The sequence below is a fragment of the Bos grunniens genome, chromosome 1 (genome assembly GCF_055505025.1).
Source record: "Bos grunniens cultivar Pamir isolate PY7600 chromosome 1, Bosgru_T2T1.0, whole genome shotgun sequence".
Taxonomy (NCBI): Eukaryota; Metazoa; Chordata; class Mammalia; order Artiodactyla; family Bovidae; genus Bos; species Bos grunniens.
In genome coordinates this window covers 50,988,878-51,007,965 of record NC_141165.1, presented here as the reverse complement: position 1 = coordinate 51,007,965, position 19,088 = coordinate 50,988,878, and the positions used below count along the sequence as shown (strand labels likewise).

General features: G+C 38.5%; 1 protein-coding gene across 8 annotated transcripts in view; it reads right to left on the bottom strand.

The window, feature by feature from the left end:
- Positions 1-19,088, bottom strand: part of PPM1L (protein phosphatase, Mg2+/Mn2+ dependent 1L) — a 331,904-nt gene that overhangs the window by 95,401 nt on the left and 217,415 nt on the right. For all 8 annotated transcript variants that reach the window (XM_086392628.1, XM_086392649.1, XM_086392639.1 and 5 more), the window contains one exon: positions 5,341-5,515. In XM_086392628.1, coding sequence (XP_086248754.1) covers positions 5,341-5,515 — 175 coding nt within the window. The remainder of the gene's footprint in view (positions 1-5,340; positions 5,516-19,088) is intronic.

Here is a 19,088-nt window from a genome sequence, read left to right as displayed (position 1 = left end):
CCAATAAAAAAAAATCTAAGCAGTCTTATCAAAAAATCTACAAACAATAAATGCTGAAGAGGTGGCAGAGGAAAGGGAACCCTCTTACACTGTTGGTGGGAATGCAAACTAGTACAGCCACTATGGAGAACAGTGTGGAGATTCCTTAAAAAACTGGAAATAGAACTGCCATACAACCCAGCAATCCCACTGCTGGGCATACACACGAAGGAAATCAGAATTGAAAGAGACACATGTACCCCAGTGTTCATCTCAGGACTGTTTACAATAGCCAGGACATGGAAGCAACCTAGATGTCCATCAGCAGACGAATGGATGAGAAGGTTGTAGTACATATACACAATGGAATATTACTCAGCTATTAAAAAGAACACATTTTAATCAGTTCTAATGAGGTGGATGAAACTGGAGCCTATTATACAGAGTGAAGTAAGTCAGAAAGAAAAACACCAATACAGTATATTAATGCATATATATGGAATTTAGAAAGATGGTAACAATGACCGTATATATGAGACAGCAAAAGAGACAAAAATGTAAAGAACAGACTTTTGGACTCTGTGAGAGAAGGCGAGGGTGGGATGATATGAGAGAATAGCACTGAAACATGTATATTATCATATGTGAAACAGATCGCAAGTCCAGGTTCGATGCATGAGACAGGGTGCTCAGAGCTGGTGCACTGGGATTACCCTGAGGGATGGGATGGGGAGGGAGGTGGGAGGGGGGTTCAGGATGGGGAACACATGTACACCTGTGGCTGATTCATGTCAATGTATGGCAAAACCAATACAATACTGTCAAGTAATTAGCCTCCAATTAAAATAAATAAATAAATATTTTAAAAATCTAAGCAGTCTTAACAAGAATCCATGAATGATGGCTCAGAACCTTTCCTCCCAAAATCTGGTTTTGCCTCACTCATACAGTCTCACTCCCTATCTTACCAAAAAAAGCATGCCTGAGCAAATTCATGTGCACATGCCAAAAAAGCTAAGTGACAGTTGTCTTCTAGTCAGTTTTTAAACAAATTACATAGGATATCTATGAAGAGAGGAGAAAGGCAAATGAGCAAGCAGAAGATTCATGAAGCAGCTACCTGCAACCTTCCAGAAACCATGGCTACCTGAGTTTTCGATGTCAAGAGACCAGAATCACAGTTTTAGAAACGGAAGACATCTATGAGATCCTGTTCACACCTTCCATTTCTAGGGAAACAGGCTTTAGGGGGGTTTGGTGACTTAATCAAGGTCACATACCTGGTTGGCAGCAGAGCTAGGAACAGAATCTGGGTCTTCTGGCTCCAAGAACTCTTTCAATTATACCACAAAAATCTTTATTCCTATAACAGTCTGACTTAAAAATAAACTAACCGGATGAAAATCTAAAGTGGTTTGCTGCTGCTGCTGCTAAGTCGTTTCAGTTGTGTCCGACTCTTAGCGACCCCATGGACTGCAGCCTTCCAGGCTCCTCCATCCATGGGATTTTCCAGGCAAGAGTACTGGAGTGGGGTGCCATTGCCTTCTCCGCTAAAGTGGTTTATATTCATACAATTCCTATTTTTATATACAGAATATAATTAACATTATTGAACCTTTTCTCTGTGGATGAAGGTCACTGTTAAGCAGATCAATGATGTCAGCTCTAGGATGCAGGGTCTGTGAATGCTGATTTGAATTAGAGTGTAGTGCCATATGATGACTACTTTTTATGGATTTACTCTTTGCTCTTATTCCTTGCTGCTCTGAGGCTCTGCTCTAAGCATCATCCCCTTGCCTACCTTCTAAATCTAAATTCATGTTTTGAAAGTCTGTTCCCTAGAGTAATATGAAATGTAGACAAATGTTTATATTCATTGCAGCATTATTCATAATACCAAAACCAAAAAAAACCCATAATCGTCCAACATAAGAAATGCTTAGTGAGTAGCAATTTCAAAGAACAGAACATTATGCAGCCATTAAAATTACCTTCCCATGAAGAGGTTTTAATAAAATGAACAGCCACTTTCACTGCTCCTTTTCTCCACATCCCCTCAGCTTAACTTTAACAGATTATGGATATTATAGAGTGTACATATTCCAAATGGTCAGGAATTTTTTGCTAGAAGCCATAAATCTATGTTTTAACATAAACATAAAACATAAATCTATGTTTTAGCTAGATTTCATCATGTAAGGTCTCTGTTTTCTACATCTCAGTTCCTCTCTGCCCTTTCTATGCTTGTCCCTCTTTCTTACAACTGTCAAGCATACCGCTATGCATCCCACAAATGCCAACGGAGTGAATGACAACCTGCACGAATATGGTGACAGCCCAGCTTGATTAGTAGTTAGGAGACTGGAATTCCAGCTCTATAACTAACTGTGTTACTTTAGACAAGTCTCAGTTTTCTCATTATAGAATGGTAATGGGCAATCCTAAAATTTATATGGATGCATAAGACCCAGAATTACCAAAGCAATCCTTAAGCCTTAAGGGAGAAGCAGGAGGCATAACCCTCCCAGACTTCAGACAATACTACAAAGCTACAGTAATCAAAACTACATGATCCTGGCACAAAAACAGACATATGGATCAATGTAACAGAAGAGAAAGCCTAAATATCAACCCACACACTTATGGACAATTAATCTTTGACAAATAAGGCAAGAATATACAATGCAGAAAGGACAGTCTGTTCAAGTGGTGTTGGGAGGGTGGGACAGTCACATGTAAATCAATGAGGTTAGAACACATCCTTTCACCAGACACAAAAATAAATTTAAAATGGCTTAATGAAATATAAGACATGACAGCGTAAAACTCTTTGAGGAGAACACAGGCAAAACATTCTCTGACATAAATTGTACCAATGTTTTCTTAGGTCAGTGTTCCAAGGCAATAGAAATAAAAGCAAAAATAAACAAATGGAACCTAATCAAGCTTATAAACTTTTGCACAGTAAAGGAAACTATAAACAAAACAAAAAGACAACCTATGGACTGGGAGAAAATATTTGCAAATGATGTGACCAGTAATTTTAATTTCTAAAATAGATAAACAGTTCACATAATTCAAAAACAAAAAAACCTAAGCAACTAAATTGAAAACTGAGCAGAAGACCTAAATAGACATTTCTCCAAAGAAGACATAAAGATAGTCAATAGACAGGTGAAAAGATGCTAATGCTGGAGAGGATGTGGCAAAAAGGGGATCCTTTTATACTGCTGGTGGGAATGTAGATTGGCACAGCCACTGTGGCAAAGTGTGGAGGTGCCTCAAAAAAACAAAAAAACAGAGATGCCATATGATCCAGCAATCCCACTCGTGGGCAGATATTACCCAAACAAAACTATAATTTGAAAATACAGATGCACCTCAATATTCATAGCAGCACCATTTACAATGGCCAAGACATGGAAACAACCTAAATGTCCACTGTCAGATGAATGGATAAAGATGTGGTATACATATATACACACACACACACATACAATGGAATGTTATTTAGCCATAAAAAAACAAAACAATGCCATTTTAGCAACATTAATGGACCTAGAGATTATCATACTAAGTGAAGTAAGTCAGAAAAAGACAAATAGCATATGATATCACATATGTGTGGAATCTAAAATATGACACAAATTAACCTATTTATGAAACAGAAACAGACTTACAGACTTGGAGAACAGACTTGTGGTTGCCAAGGGGGAGGGAGAAGGGGTTGAATGAACTGAGAGTTTGGAAATAGTTGATGCAAACTAGTACATATAGAGATAGATAAATAAGGCCCTACTATGTAGCACTGGGTACTATAATCAATTTCCTGTGATAAACCATAATGGAAATGAATATGAAAAAGAATATATATATATATATAACATAATCACTTTGCTGTACAGCAGAAATTAATACAGTATTTAAATCATCTATACTTCAAATAAAATTTAAAAAATGGTTACGGGGACAGGAAGCAGATGGACTGTCTGAGTTCTGTAATCTCTGAGAATCTTGAAACTTTAAAAATTATTCTGACAGGGCGGGTTACATAGCCTTACGTTACTCCAAGAGGGTGAGAGAGGAGATGACTGAGCATTCCAAAGAGAAGAATGTTAAAAACAAGACAGATACAGAGGCTAAATAACTAAAAGCCCAACAGGCGGAAGACAGTCACCATGTCTTTCACACAATCGATAAAGCAAAGAAGAATCAGAGAGAGTAGTGAGGTCCTGGGCAAGCCTAGACATGTGGATCTACCCTGTGAGTATAAACAGGTTAGAGGTTTGAAGGAAAATGTGGACAGCTTCATCACCACAAAAGGTGCGTTGGTGGTTAGGCATGTGCAGAAAAAAATTTTTTAAGGTTTGCTCTTCTGTTTGTTATTTAAGCTTGAAATCAAATGTTAAGAATGTCAGCACTGACACTGTTTAGATCACATGAAAGAAAATATGATGCATAATAACTATTCCTTTGTAGAAATAAAAACAGAAGATGCTGGCATTAAAAAGGGGATTAATACTACTAGTGTTTGACCATTAGAAACCTATTTTCCTATACTTCTTAATCCATTTTGTGGGAGGGTGGGATGCAGAGGTGGTATGATCATTTTAATCAAGATATTTCTCCGGAATAAGTTTAGTTTTATTAAAGATTTTAATAATTCCAAGTAATATGGCACTGGTTTCATTACAATTAGGTTTTAGCTGACAGACCATGTAATAGATAAAATGGTATTACAAGGGAGGTCAATCCAGGCCTTCACTAATAAGTTCCTTCATTAAAAAGCTCTTTTGGATAATATGAACTTACAGAAGGCAGTAAACCAAAGTGTCCAGTGTGGTGTTACGGGCTAGGATTCATCTGAGGAGCTAAAGGAAAAGAAAGTCAAGTTCAACTTGAAACTTCAGGGGCAAAAATGATACCTCTTCAGAAAAGAAAATTTCTGAAATTAAAAAATAATACTTGAAGCAACTAACAGTTCTTGGATTATTGGATGTAAAAGTTTTCAGCTCACATCTAAAATTGAAGTGACACTTTAAAAGATTATATCAGTAGAAGCATATTGCTGATAAAAGGCCAGAAAAATTCCATTTAAAAAAAGAGTAAAAAATTTTAACGGAATTTGATATTTAAGAGCCATTTTTAGAAATCTCTTGATTAAAGTCTTTGATACTAAAACTTCAGAGATGAAACTTACCGCTAATCCATGTTATATAACTTTGAATCCAGTCTATCCTTCTTCTTCTATCAAAGAAAAGGACCTAAATGTAACCAAAATCTAAAAAAAAAATTTCTTTAGGAAGAAAGCATTGTATGTGTGCATGCATGTGTGTGTGTATGTATTAAAGACCAACATACCTGCTTCATCATAGGATACAGTCAATTTTTCTAGCATTTCTCGGTCAATTGATAGAATCTGCTGTTCAAGGATGGTCTGGTAAGACAATACACTATTTTCTTTGTCTTTCTCGTAGTCTTGAAGATGCTGCTTAAGGGCCTCTGGGAGTCGAGATTTTACATATTCAGCTGCTGTCTGCAGATGAAACAAACAGAGAACCCCATTAGTATTTCTCAACTTAGGTTTTTCACTTCCCCTTAGGTGCTGTAGTGAGAACTCAAGAGTACTGTGGAACCAGCTCTTTACACAAACACGTCCTTGTCACTGCTGTTGTCATTTTTAGACTCCACTGTACCAAGATGCCAAATACACAAAATCACAGACTTTTAAGAATTTTCCATCAGGTTTAAAGGTATAAAAGATGTGGACTGGCATTTAAGGAGTGAGAGCTCAGAGTTTCAACTATTCCACTGAACCTGGAAGGCCCAGTGATAGTAATTCTACTGGGGATAATCTGACTCACCCTTGTCTAGAATTCAGGAGCTAGTAACTCATCAGAGCAGGAAGCCCTACCATGCTGTGGCATCCACATCTCTGCTTTGCTTTCTTGTTCTCTGCTCATTAATGCTTAGGCAGGAACTCTTGTGAAGCAAATAAAAAGGAAAGCCCTCTGCTAGGGTTAATAATGGAATAATAGGAGAAACAGAAAATGAAGAGATCTAAAACAATGATGCCTCCGTTTGAACAAAGAACTATTTACCACTAAAATACCTTGGCCTTTATATATATATATATATATATGCATATATAAAATATATTTTCTATTATATGTAAATAATATATATATATATTTTGAACTTTTTTTCCTGCTTCTGGACTATCTTCATAATAAACTCTCAACTAGTGACACCCAAAATTATACACAATGACTTTCAACCAAGTAAGCGAGCTTCCCTTAAAAGGTAGGAAGGAAGACATCTGAAAAAGACCTTCCCAAAGATTCTGATACATTCTTCTGCTGGACTGAGGCCATAGCACACTTTTCTCCCTTCCAGCTGAGAATCACAGTTAAAGTCAAGTAGAACTTCAAGGGAGAAATTAAGTAATAGAGCAGCATGTATGACTCAGAAGAACTGAGTTCTTAAATTCTTAAAACACATCTCTTGAGAATGCCAAGAGTTTTGGCATCTTCTTACAGTGCAGTCCTACATCATACATAGAGGGTCTAAAGTTGATAAAATAAATGAAGGCATATATCAATAACCTCAGATATGCAGATGACACCACCCTTATGGCAGAAAGTGAAGAGGAACTAAAAAGCCTCTTGATGAAGGTGAGAGTGGAGAGTGAAAAAGTTGGCTTAAAGCTCAACATTCAGAAAACGAAGATTATGGCATCTGGTCCCATCACTTCATGGGAAATAGATGGGAAAACAGTGGAAACAGTGTCAGACTTTATTTTGGGGGGCTCCAAAATCACTACAGATGGTGACTGCAGCCATGAAATTAAAATACGCTTACTCCTTGGAAGGAAAGTTATGACCAATCTAGATAGCATATTCAAAAGCAGAGACATTACTTTGCCAACAAAGGTTCGTCTAGTCAAGGCTATGGGTTTTCCTGTGGTCATGTATGGATGTGAGAGTTGGACTGTGAAGAAGGCTGAGCGCCGAAGAATTGATGCTTTTGAACTGTGGTGTTGGAGAAGACTCTTGAGAGTCCCTTGGACTGCAAGGAGATCAGCCCTGGGATTTCTTTGGAAGGAATGATGCTAAAGCTGAAACTCCAGTACTTTGGCCACCTTATGCGAAGAGTTGACTCATTGGAAAAGACTCTGATGCTGGGAGGGATTGGGGGCAAGAGGAGAAGGGGACGACAGAGGATGAGATGGCTGGATGGCATCACTGACTCGATGGATGTGAGGCTGAGTGAACTCTGGGAGTTGGTGATGGACAGGGAGGCCTGGTGTGCTGCAATTCATGGGGTCGCAAAGAGTCGGACATGACTGAGCGACTGATCTGATCTGATATATTATTTACAATTATATTCACAATTACTAGAAAACTAAAATAAGAGAAATTGTTAAACAATATTGCCTCTGGGGTATGGGCCCAGAATAAGGTGAAGACACATTTACATATTTTTTTTTAATTCCCATAATTAAAAACATTATCTTTAAAATATGTTTTTTGGAGGGTAACTTTTGTAGTTTTCCTTCTAAAGGTTAGTACAATTTAGGATGAAAAAAAATTGCCAGAAGAACGACAACTGACTCTCAGGAAAAACCCACTGGGAAGTGGTGGGAAAAGCTATATTTCAGGCTTCAGAGCAGCCAAATATAGCACACAACACTTCATTTCCAAATTTATATTTAGATCCTCTAAATCGGTTGCTGATGAAATTGCAACTTTAAAATATCACCAAACACCGCTCATTTTCTCTGCCAGCCAGCTAGCTAGTGCAGAACAAATACGATTATTCCGAAAAATGTAAAAGGACTCAGCACATTAGTACAACATACTAAATTCTAGAGTTTAATAACAATTTTCTCCTGACAATTGAAAATGAAGAAATATACTGCAGAATAACTATTTCAAAATTCATACTACCTTACTATTCAGTGTAACATGTGTCTTTGATTTTTTTCCCTTGGAAATATCTATGAAGTACAGGAAATAATTCCATAACGCACACTGAAAAAGTATTGGTGTACTCAGTTTTACTGAAAGCAAACCACACATTTTCTTCCCACTGTGTCCACTGATATACTCTTCTAATTAAAAACGTGCTGTAGGTCTTGGAACAGAGCCAATATTTTTTACTAAAGTGGAGTTACATTTTGGCATTTCATTTCTAAAGCAGTATCATTTCATGGACAGTCAGCCCTCTGTATCTGCTGCTGCTGCTGCTAAGTTGCTTCAGTCATGTCCGACTCTCTGCGACCCCACAGACGGCAGCCCACCAGGCTCCCCCATCCCTGGGATTCTCCAGGCAAGAACACTGGAGTGGGTTGCCATTTCCTTCTCCAATGTATGAAAGTGAAAAGTGAAAGTGAAAGTGAAGTCGCTCAGTTGTGTCCGACTCTTAGCGACCTCATGGACTGCAGCCTATCAGGCTCCTCCGTTCATGGGATTTTCCAGGCAAGAGTACTAGAGTGGGATGCCATTGCCTTCTCCAGTCCTCTGTAGCTACAGGTTCCAAATCTGTGGATTCAATCAGCTGCAGGTGGAAAACATATGGAAAGAAACCTGCCCCACCAGTCTGGGTGAGTGCCCTCAGCCAGCACCAGGGCCCCTCCAACGTAGCCCACAAACTTGCCAGCCTGACTAGGCACCCTTGATGCGCACCGGCATAGCCCCACAGTGGGTCTCACCCTAGGAGTCATACCAGAACATTTGCAACAGTGGCAACCAGGACTTACGGCCAGGCCCAGCACCAGCATGCCCACAGCAAGAGGACCGTTGTCTTACACCATATACAATAAAGAACTCAAAATGGATTACAGACTTTAAGGCCTGAGACCATAAAACCCCTAGGAGAAAACACAGTCAGTATGGTCTCTGACACTGATCTTAGCAATATTTTTTTAGTCCTGTCTCCTCAGGCCAGGGAAACAAAAGCACAAATAAAACTACATCAAACTAGAAAGCTTTTGCACAGCAAAGGAAACCATCAACAAAACAAAAAGACAACCTACTGAACAGGAGAAGATATTTGTAAATGGTGGATCTGATAAGGGGTTATTATCCAAATTATATAAAGAAGTCATACAATTCAATTTTTTAAAAATCCATTTAAAAAATGGGCAGAGAACCTGAATGGACATTTCTCCAAAGAAGACATACAGATGGCTGGCTAACAGACACATGAAAAGATGCTCAGTCACTAATCATCAGGAAAAATCACAATGAGCTACCACCTCACACCTGTCAGAATGGCTGTCATCAAAAAAGACAACAAATAACAACTGTTGGTGAGAATATGGAGAAAAGGGAACCCTTGAGCACTACTGAAGTGTAAGCTGGTGTACCCACTGTGGAAAACAACATGAAGGGTCCTTTAAAATAAAAACAGAACCACTAGGCTTCCTGGTGGTCCAGTGGTTAAGAGTCCACCTTGCAATGCAGGGGACGTGGGTTCCATCCCTGGTCCATGAAGATCCCACATGCCACAGGCAATTAAGTCTGTGCGCTGCACCTACTGAAGCCTGAATGCCTAGAGCCCATGCTCCACAACCAGTGAGCCACCGAAGTGAGAAGCCTGTGCACCACAACTAGAGAGTCGCCCCCTCGTGCTGCAATTAGAGAAAAGCTTGTACACATCAATGAACACCCAGCGCAGCCAAAGACAAAACAATACATTAATTAAAAAATACCATTAAAAAGCTATCAAACAATCTAGAAATGCCACTTCTGAATATTTAACCAAGAGGAGAAAAAACCCACTAACTCAAAAACAGCCCTATGTTCAGTGCAGTACTGTTTACTATAACCAAGATATGAAAGCAACCTAAATGTCTGTTGGATCACGGACAAATTCCACACAACCATAGGGACAGTTCCAGCAGCCTATCTTGTGTATTTGCGTGTGTGTTAGTCACCCGGCTGTGTCCGACTCTTTGCAACCCCATCCACTGTAGCCTGCCAAGCTCCTCTGTCCATGGGATCAAACCTAGATCATCTGCATTGCAGGCAGATCTACCATCTGAGCCACCAGGGAAGCATAGCCAAGATATGGAAGTAAACCAGAAGTTCACTGATAGAAGAATGGATAAAAGAAGATGTGGTATATGTGTGCAAAGGAATATAACTCAGTCATGAAAAAATAAAATTTTGCCAATTGCAGCAAAATGGTATTATGCTAAGTGAGATAAATTAGGCAGAGAAAGATGAATACTATGTGATCTCATTTACATGTGAATCTAAAAAACAAATGAACAAACCAAAGAAGAGAAAAACAAACTCGTGGATATAGAGAGGTGGAAGAGACAGAGTGGGAGGTTAGGTGAAATAGGTAAAGAGGATTAAGAGGTGCAAACTTCAAGTTATAAAATAAATAAATCACGGAGATGTACTATACAGCATAAGGAATATATAGGCATTCCTTGTTTTACTGTGCTATCATTTATTGACTTTTTTTTTTTTTTTTAACAAACTGAAGGTTTGTGGCAGTCCTACATTGTAAGATAGTGGTCAGCAATTTTTAGCAATACAGTATTTTTAAATTACTTTACCAACAAAGGTCCATTTCGTCAAAGCCATGGTTTTTCCAGTAGTCATGTATCGATGTGAGAGTTGGACCATAAATAAGGCTGAGCACTGAAGAATTGATGCTTTTGAACTGTGGTGTTGGAGAAGACTCTTGAGAGTTTGTTGGACTGTGAGAAGATCAAACCAGTCAATCCTGAAGGAAATCAATACTGAATATTCATTTGAAGGACTGATGCTGAAGCTGAAGCTCCAATACTTTGGCTATCTTGATGCAAAAAGCCAACTCATTAGAAAAGATCCTGATGCTGGGAAAGATTGAAGGCAGAAGGAGAAGGGGACGACAGAAGAAGAGATGGTTGGACAGCATCACCAACTCAATCAATGGACATGAGTTTGAGCAAGCTCCAGGAGATGGTGAAGGACAGGGAAGCCTGGGTGCAGCAGTCCATGGGGTCACAAAGAGTCAGACACAAATGAGCAGTTGAACAACAACATTTTTTTAATAAAGGGTATGTACACTGTACTTTTTTTAGACATAATGCTACTGTATACTTAATAGACTATAATAACTTTTATATGCACTCAGAAACCAAAAAAAAATTGTACGGTTCACTTTATTGCAATATTAGCTTTATCTCAGTGGTCTGGAACCAAATCTGCAGCATCGCAGAGCATGACTGTAGCAGATAACACTGTAACAATTTTGTGTGGTGACAGATGGTTACTGGACTCACTGTGGGGATCATTTTGTAATACATTTAATTGTCAAATGACTATGTTGGACACCTGAAACTAACATAATGCTGTGTGTTAACTATACTTCAATTTTTACAAGTTAAAAAACATTTAGAAAATTCCATAAAGCAAAACTTGAATCTGCCATGCCAGCAACTGTTTACATAGGATTTACATTGTATCTAACAACTATTTACATAGCATTTACATTATATTAGGTATTATAAGTGATCTACAGATGATTTAAAGCACATGCATAAGTTATAGGTAAATACTACACCTTTTTATATGCAGCTTGAGTGACTTGGATTTTGGCATCTGAGAGGGTCCTGGAACTAATCCTCTGTGGACACTCAGGGACTACTATAGAGAGTTCTTTCCACTGGGAAAGATTTTTAAGAAGAACAGAAAGAAACAAGTCTAGCCAAATATTAGCTTCTTTCAAGATATTTCAAGAAATCACCTTTATACTGAGGTGATTCTCTAAGTGTATTCAAATGTCAGTTAAAACCTTACATTCTAACAAAAACCTATGCTAAAAAGTAGGCTGGCTGTCATAAAAATACCACACAATCTCACATGTGAAAAATAAAAACACAAAAACCAAACTCACAGATACAGAGAACAGACTGGTGGTTGCCAGCGGTGAGAAAATGGGTGAAAGTAGCCAAAAGATACCAAACCCCCACTTATAAAATAAGTCCTGGGGTCATAATGTGCAGCATGGTGACCACAGTTAATAATGCTGTATTGCACGGTTGAAAGTTGATAAGAAAACAGATTTTAAACGTTTTCATCAAGAGAAAAATATGCATAATGATGTGTGATCAACTAGACCTTACTGTGGTGATCGTTTCACAATATACACAAATACTGAATCATTCTGTTGTACACGTGAAACTAATAAGTCAATTATATCTCAATGAAAAACAGGGGTTCATAATAACTGAGACCGTAATTATTGCACAAGTAATCATACAAAGAGCAGCTTAAATTTTAAACTTTCACCAGAGTTCTAAAAGTGAGGTGAAAAACAAAATCAAAAAATAGGATCACTTATCTATTCTTTCATCATTGGTAAGTGCTACTAGAAATTTAAGTCCTAAACTAACTGTTCCAGAAATAGTACTTTGTTACAATCTTGAGTCTTGCATTTGTGTGTTACTTAATACTTTTCTCAGCAATTTAGGTTGCTAACATTCTGTGTCTTCACAATTTAACTTTGAGTGAAAGTAGGCAGAATATGGGCTTCCCTGGAGGCTTAGCTGGTAAAGAATCCGCCTGCAATGCAGGGGACCCCAGTTTGATTCCTAGGTTGGGAAGTTCCCCTGGAGAAGGGACAGGCTACCCGCTCCAGTATTCTTGGGCTTCCCTGGTGGCTCAGACAGTAAAGAAACCACCTGCAATGTGAGAGACCTGGGTTTGACCCCTGGGTTGTTCGGAAGATCCCGCAAAGGAGGGCATGGCAACTGACTCCAGTATTCTTGCCTGGAGAATCCCCATGGACAGGCTACAGTCCATGGGGTTGCAAAGAGTCAGACATGACTGAGTGACTAAGCACAGCACACAGGTAGATTATGGATTTGGCCAATCCTTCACATCCTTCATAGTAGACTCAAATGTTATAAATTCTGTTAGTGAACCCATCTAATAGCAGCCAATAGTCTTTCAAGTATTTATAGAGGTATAGGTATTTTAGCTCCCCAGTTTGGCTGATGTAAAGACTGTATCTTACACATCCTTGTATTCCCCTAACACAGGTTCGGTGCTCTCAACCACAGAAGCTTAATACCTTTACCATATCCAAGAATCAGGGACTTTGAGATTGCTTTCAGAGAAAACTTCCAGATAATTCATCATTCTTTGTTCGCAATCAGAACTTCCTTTCACAACTCAAGAAAGGTGTGGTCTTCTACTGGCAAATGGAACTACACTTAGTCTTTAATTATTATTGGAGCCATTATTTTTAGGAAGTAAACAACTTAACTCCAGAACATCATCCACATGCCAACATGGTCAGTTATGTACTTCATATACCAAGCCACATATGAAGCTCTATTTAACAACGTCCTCTCCATAGCTGTTTGATCTTAGCCATTCTTGCCTTTATTTCTTCATTTAAGAATGAACTCAATTCTGCTAGGGGATCTCTGAGCAGTCACATAGAGTCCCTCAGGATAGTGTTCCTGAGTGAAGGGTTGCCTTGTGGGGTGTTAATGGAGCCTGGACATTCAGGTTTTACTTATCTGAACTGCTGAGTAGGTTCCCAAACATACTCCAGGAGGTGGCAGAGAAACCTCAGGGCAGAAAGTGGACAACACAGGTTCACGGGTTCTTTCAGTCATAACTGGGAAGATGGTGGAATAAAAAGATGGGCTAAAAGTTTTGAGGCCATGCACAAAAGGTGCCCAAAACCCCTTCTTACAGATTTTGCATACATTTTTATTACCCATGCCAATTTCATTCTGGAAGACAGTAAAAGGCTGGAGTAAACCCTGTAAAAAGACTCAATGAATGAAAAAGATAAAAGCAGCAGAACAATTAAGGATCTAAATTCTGGGAACCTACCAGGTAGAATGCTCATACTGGTCATTATGCAAAAACACTACTAACTCTAACAGTTGTATGTTCTTTAAGAAATAACTAACGTCTATGAAATCATTTTGCTGGGGATGGGGAGGAGTGTGCCAAAAAAAAAAAAAAAAAAAAAACCTAGTGTATTTTAAAAGCTGCTAAATGCTTCACAGTTCATCTTAAAAAGAAAACCTGTCAGCCAGCCAATTCTAATTAACTGAGTGTCTGGTGAGTGAAGCACATTAGATTTGACACTGCTGGGAGAACAAACCTCGGCCGCAAACCTGCAGATTTAACGTGCAAACACCACACAGGTGAAACACTAGAAAAACTCATTTCACAAACCAATACAAAAATAGATGTGAATCTTGAGATAAATTACCATTTGTTTAACATACGAGCTATGGTAAGTGCCGAGCAGCCTATAGGGAAAGAAATTAAAGAGGGCACAAGAAAAAGAATCAGGAAATCATGCTGATGGAGGATTAGTTTAAGGATCAGTTTTGAGGTTGAAAACTCTTGTTGGAGGAAAGAAAAACAATCTATAATGTAGTGAATGTGACTTCATGGGGAAGAATAATAAAAGAAGTTGATGAAACTAGGAGTATGAGACAGCTGGCAGGTGAAGAAGTTTCAACCCCCTGTTAAACCAGGGAGTTTTGACTTGTAGAGGTTAGTAAGAAGAAACACCCGAAACATCAAAGAGAGTGAATGAATTATCAAATCTTGTTTGAGGAAGAATGTGCTTGAAATCGAGTTTACAATGCATTGAAACAGAAAAACAATTAAAGCAAGGAGACAAAAAGCCTGAAGTAAAAGAAGACTGGCCTTCTACACTGTGATTGGAATATAAATCAGACAATCTTTTTGGACAAGCAAATGAAAAAGTGGAACCAAAACTTTAAAGTAGTTTACACTTTTAACTTAGTAATTGTCCTTCCAAGAATTTAAGAAAAAGTTAAAGATGAGCATAAGGAGTTGTGTAGCAAACTTGTTTATCAATCAAAGTATTATTCAAGATAATGAAAGTCTGTCTAGAAATTGGTTGATTACATTATGGGATGGCTGAGAAATGGAATACAATGCAGCTATTATTAAAAATCATGTTATGAAAGAATACTAATAATGTGAGAAAACATTCATAATGAAAAACATTACAAAGCAGTTTGCTTACTACACATATGAGGGGGAAATGGCTGAATTACATTAACATGTATCATTAGTTATCTCAGACTAAAGAGTTTGGTTGATATTTCTCTATGCAGTTTTCTTCATTTTCCAAATTTTCTAAAATAAAAAACAGAAAAATTATTATTTTCTGTGTGCTAAGCACTGTGCTGAATGCTTCACATGTGTTTGCTTATTTCATCCTTACAACAACCCTTACTGGGTTTTTATAGATGAGGAAACAGACTCAGAGAGGTTAACAAATTTATCCTTGGTATACAGTGAGTGGTGGACTGGAGCAGGAATCAACAAACACTTTTGAACCAGAAAAGAAAAAAAAAAATCATATTTTACAAAGAAGACAATGCCTACTGTGGTTCCTTTCTTTGTAGGGTAAAGTAGCCCTAGGCTAGGCTAAAGCCCTGAGAAGAGAAGGAGAGCACAGAAGCAAAGCTTGGTGACTCATTGAAAAGAAAAACCCATAAAATGGTCTCAATGTTGCAAAACTGTTAGTTAAAGATGATGGAGATGCTATAGAATATAATGGGAAAACAGAGTAAAGTGAACATTAAATTTACTTTGAACATTTAACTGTAAGCCTGAAAATGGTCCACCTCTGTATTTTACAGAATATCTACCACTCCCTAAAAAAGAAAAACCTCCAGGAGGAAAAGTATTAGACTTATTTTAGAAAACTCCAAAGAAAAATATAAGACTAATGATTTTGGTTACAAATTTTCGAGAGGCAAAAGCTATTTTCAAGAAGATATTAAGTGATATTGAATTCAATTCTAATACAGCCTCCATTAGAGAAAGATCATGAGTAAATTAGAACTATGTTCAAATCACTTTTAGGATTTTTCTCTAGGAATCTGCAAAGAACAAGTTACTATTCATTTTAACTTTAATAGATATAAAAATAGGCCTCTGATGTCCTTAACTATGGAAATATACCTTACAATTTTTATTTAATATTGCATATTTCATAGATGTGGGAAGCTTTCTTGCCACCTTCTTTTAAATCAAATGTTCTATTTTACGACCAAGTCTAAGACCCTATCGGAGAAGGCAATGGCAACCCACTCCAGTACTCTTGCCTGGAAAATCCCATGGACGGAGGGGGCTGGAAGGCTGCAGTCCATGGCGTCGCAGAGTCAGACACGACTGAGCAACTTCACTTTCACTTTTCACTTTCATGCATTGGAGAAGTAAATGGCAACCCACTCTAGTGTTCTTGCCTGGAGAATCCCAGGGATGGCAGAGCCTGGCGGGCTGCTGTCTGTGGGGTCGCACAGAGTTGGACACGACTGAAGCGACTTAGCAGCAGCAGCAGCAGCAGCTAAGACCCTATATACAAAATCCAATTTTACATTTAAAAAATTAGGTATGATATTTAAAGGAAATGTAGTGTTCAAACTCAATTCTCACTTACAAGATATTTTCAAAGCCAAGGAATGGATTTTATCATTAAGTGTGTAATGAGTCGTGTTGTAAATGAGGATCGTGATGTAAAGACCCAATTTTAAGCAACTTTGAAAAACCAACAGATGAGATTCTAAGATTACAAAACCTGGAAATTCGTCTTAAGAAGAAATAGCCACTTTTGCTTCAAGGATGGTCCAACTGTGCTTTGCCAAGATTAAAAAAAAATAATAAAAAGAAGTTCTGGAATTTTCCTATCTTTCAAATTATCTGATTTTATAAATTACCCTTCCCCTTTCATTTTATTTAATGTATGTATGTACACACACTCACACACACTGTAATTTGGCAGGACACATCCTCAAGCTCCGCTGAAATGAATGGGACCAATAATTGATGGCAGTGCCTTTCAGTTTATATTTACATGGCATGTATGCCTGCCTTGGAACACACACTGCTACTGTTTCTGATAGTGTCAATCATGGACAGACATAGGCTTTTAAGACTGGATCAAAAGGAGACTAAAGCAAAGGGCCTGACCCTTGGACCCATGCTAAGGGTAAAATGCACACTAATCCCCCACACAATAAGGTGCTACCTCTGGCTCTGAGCCCATCTGAGCAGTTGACCCTCTGGGGAGAGGAAGGCTTTGACACTGAGGATGATACACAAGGGAGGTAAAGTGGGGGATCAATTCTGTAAATGCTGAGTAGAAAAGAGCTAAATTTTAGGAACAATAACTCAGGGATGATGGCTACGCATTCAGCAGATAAAGGAGATGCTTCAAAATTCATGCCACAGGAAGACAGAGAGAGAAGGGAGTAATATTTTTATTTGCAGACAAGGTTGCCCTACCCTTGAAGGGAGATGAACGTACATGTGCTGAGTTGGCAGCAGCCAGCATGGACCACAGGTGAATTTACTTAGGTCCACCTTGACATCCATCTTTCTTGGGGGAACATATCATTAACTCTTGACAACAGCTCTTTGGCTGCAGGCAGTTCAAAACAACGTCAGAGTGAGTGTCCTTGCCCACCAGAAGAGGACAGAAGGCAAGGGAGTTGCTCCTGTCTCTCACCTGCCAAGAGCATCATTTCTTGCCATTTTTAGTCTTTGCCACTTCTAGCCTGGAGGGGTTATTTAAATAAGAAAAGCATCTTTCACAGGACCATCTTGCATTTCTGAATCCATAATTATGCCTCAAGGAGGCAAATTTGATTCCTTCTAGACACACAGCATCAGGAAAAAGTCTTAGGCTTAAACCTGAAGTATGTAAAGGTTGCTGCTGCTGCTGTTGCTAAGTCGCTTCAGTCGTGTCCAACTCTGTGCGACCCCACAGACAGCAGGCCACCAGGCTCCGCCGTCCCTGGGATTCTCCAGGCAAGAACACTGGAGGGGGTTGCCATTTCCTTCTCCAATGCATGAAAGTGAAAAGTCAAAGTGAAGTCGCTCAGTCGTGTCCTACTCTTAGCGACCTCATGGACTGCAGCCTACCAGGCTCCTCTGTCCATGGGATTTTCCAGGCAATAGTACTGGAGTGGGGTGCCATTGCCTTCTCTGATATAAAGGTTACCCTATGCTTATTATGGAGATTTGCAATTGCCCTGGAAAACCAAAGCTGTGGACCTGCAAATGCTGGTCAGTCGGGTGGCAAAATGACCACAGAGGGTGACTTAATATGTTAGGGACATGGAGTCATATAATCTAACCTACTTAATATGGAAATTGAATTTTTTATTGATTTTAAATATTAAAATGATGACAGCTAAGTTTATATGTTTTTCAGGACAATTCCTCCGGGGTTCCTCAAGTGACAAACCTTTGATAAATAACTATCAGTCATCTGACTCATATGTATTCTGAGGCATAGCCATGTGGTAGCGCCCAGCATACCACAGTGTGAAAATATAATGCAAACTCCATCTCCTGAAGGACTGCTTCCCTGATGACAGATGGATGTTTATATATAGGATGTTTTTAAATATATATATGTATATACATATATATAAATCACAATAAGGTATCAAATACTGTTTAGCCATGTGGTCCATTTTCCTAAGCTTATTATCTTGGTCAAATCTACATTCACACTCTAAGGGGTTATATCTCTTTACAATCTAAAGAAAAGTGGAGGTTATTTCACCACTACTACTTCCCAAAGTGATGATTAATAAACTGGATCTCAGCACACATATTCGAGAGTCAGGGGAACAGATCATACTGTACTAGTTCCATGACTATACTAGTTCCTTCGTTTTATTTTCTTAAAGCACATACACACATTCAAGTTCTCCTGAGAGATGGCAACATAAAAACAGCCAGCCAGTAGAGTTGTTTTTTTTTTTATAAATCTATTAAGAAAACAAGCAGAACCCAGTCAGAGTGGTCTTCTGTGTAATACGTGAGTCCCTATCTCTTCAGCAGTTATAAAAAGACATAATAAATTGTTTCATACTCTATATACTTAAGATCTATAGAAGAAAAATGTTTACAGACAGGAAAATGTTTCCTATTCAAAGGAAATTATGGTTAATTACTGATAAAATTCCCTTTCATTTCAGAATGTTGGGGCTAGAAAGCCTGAGGAAAATGTAACTTCTGTGAGCACTATTCAAGTGTATTCTAGAAAGTTCCATGCATAATGCTAACCAAAAAATGCCC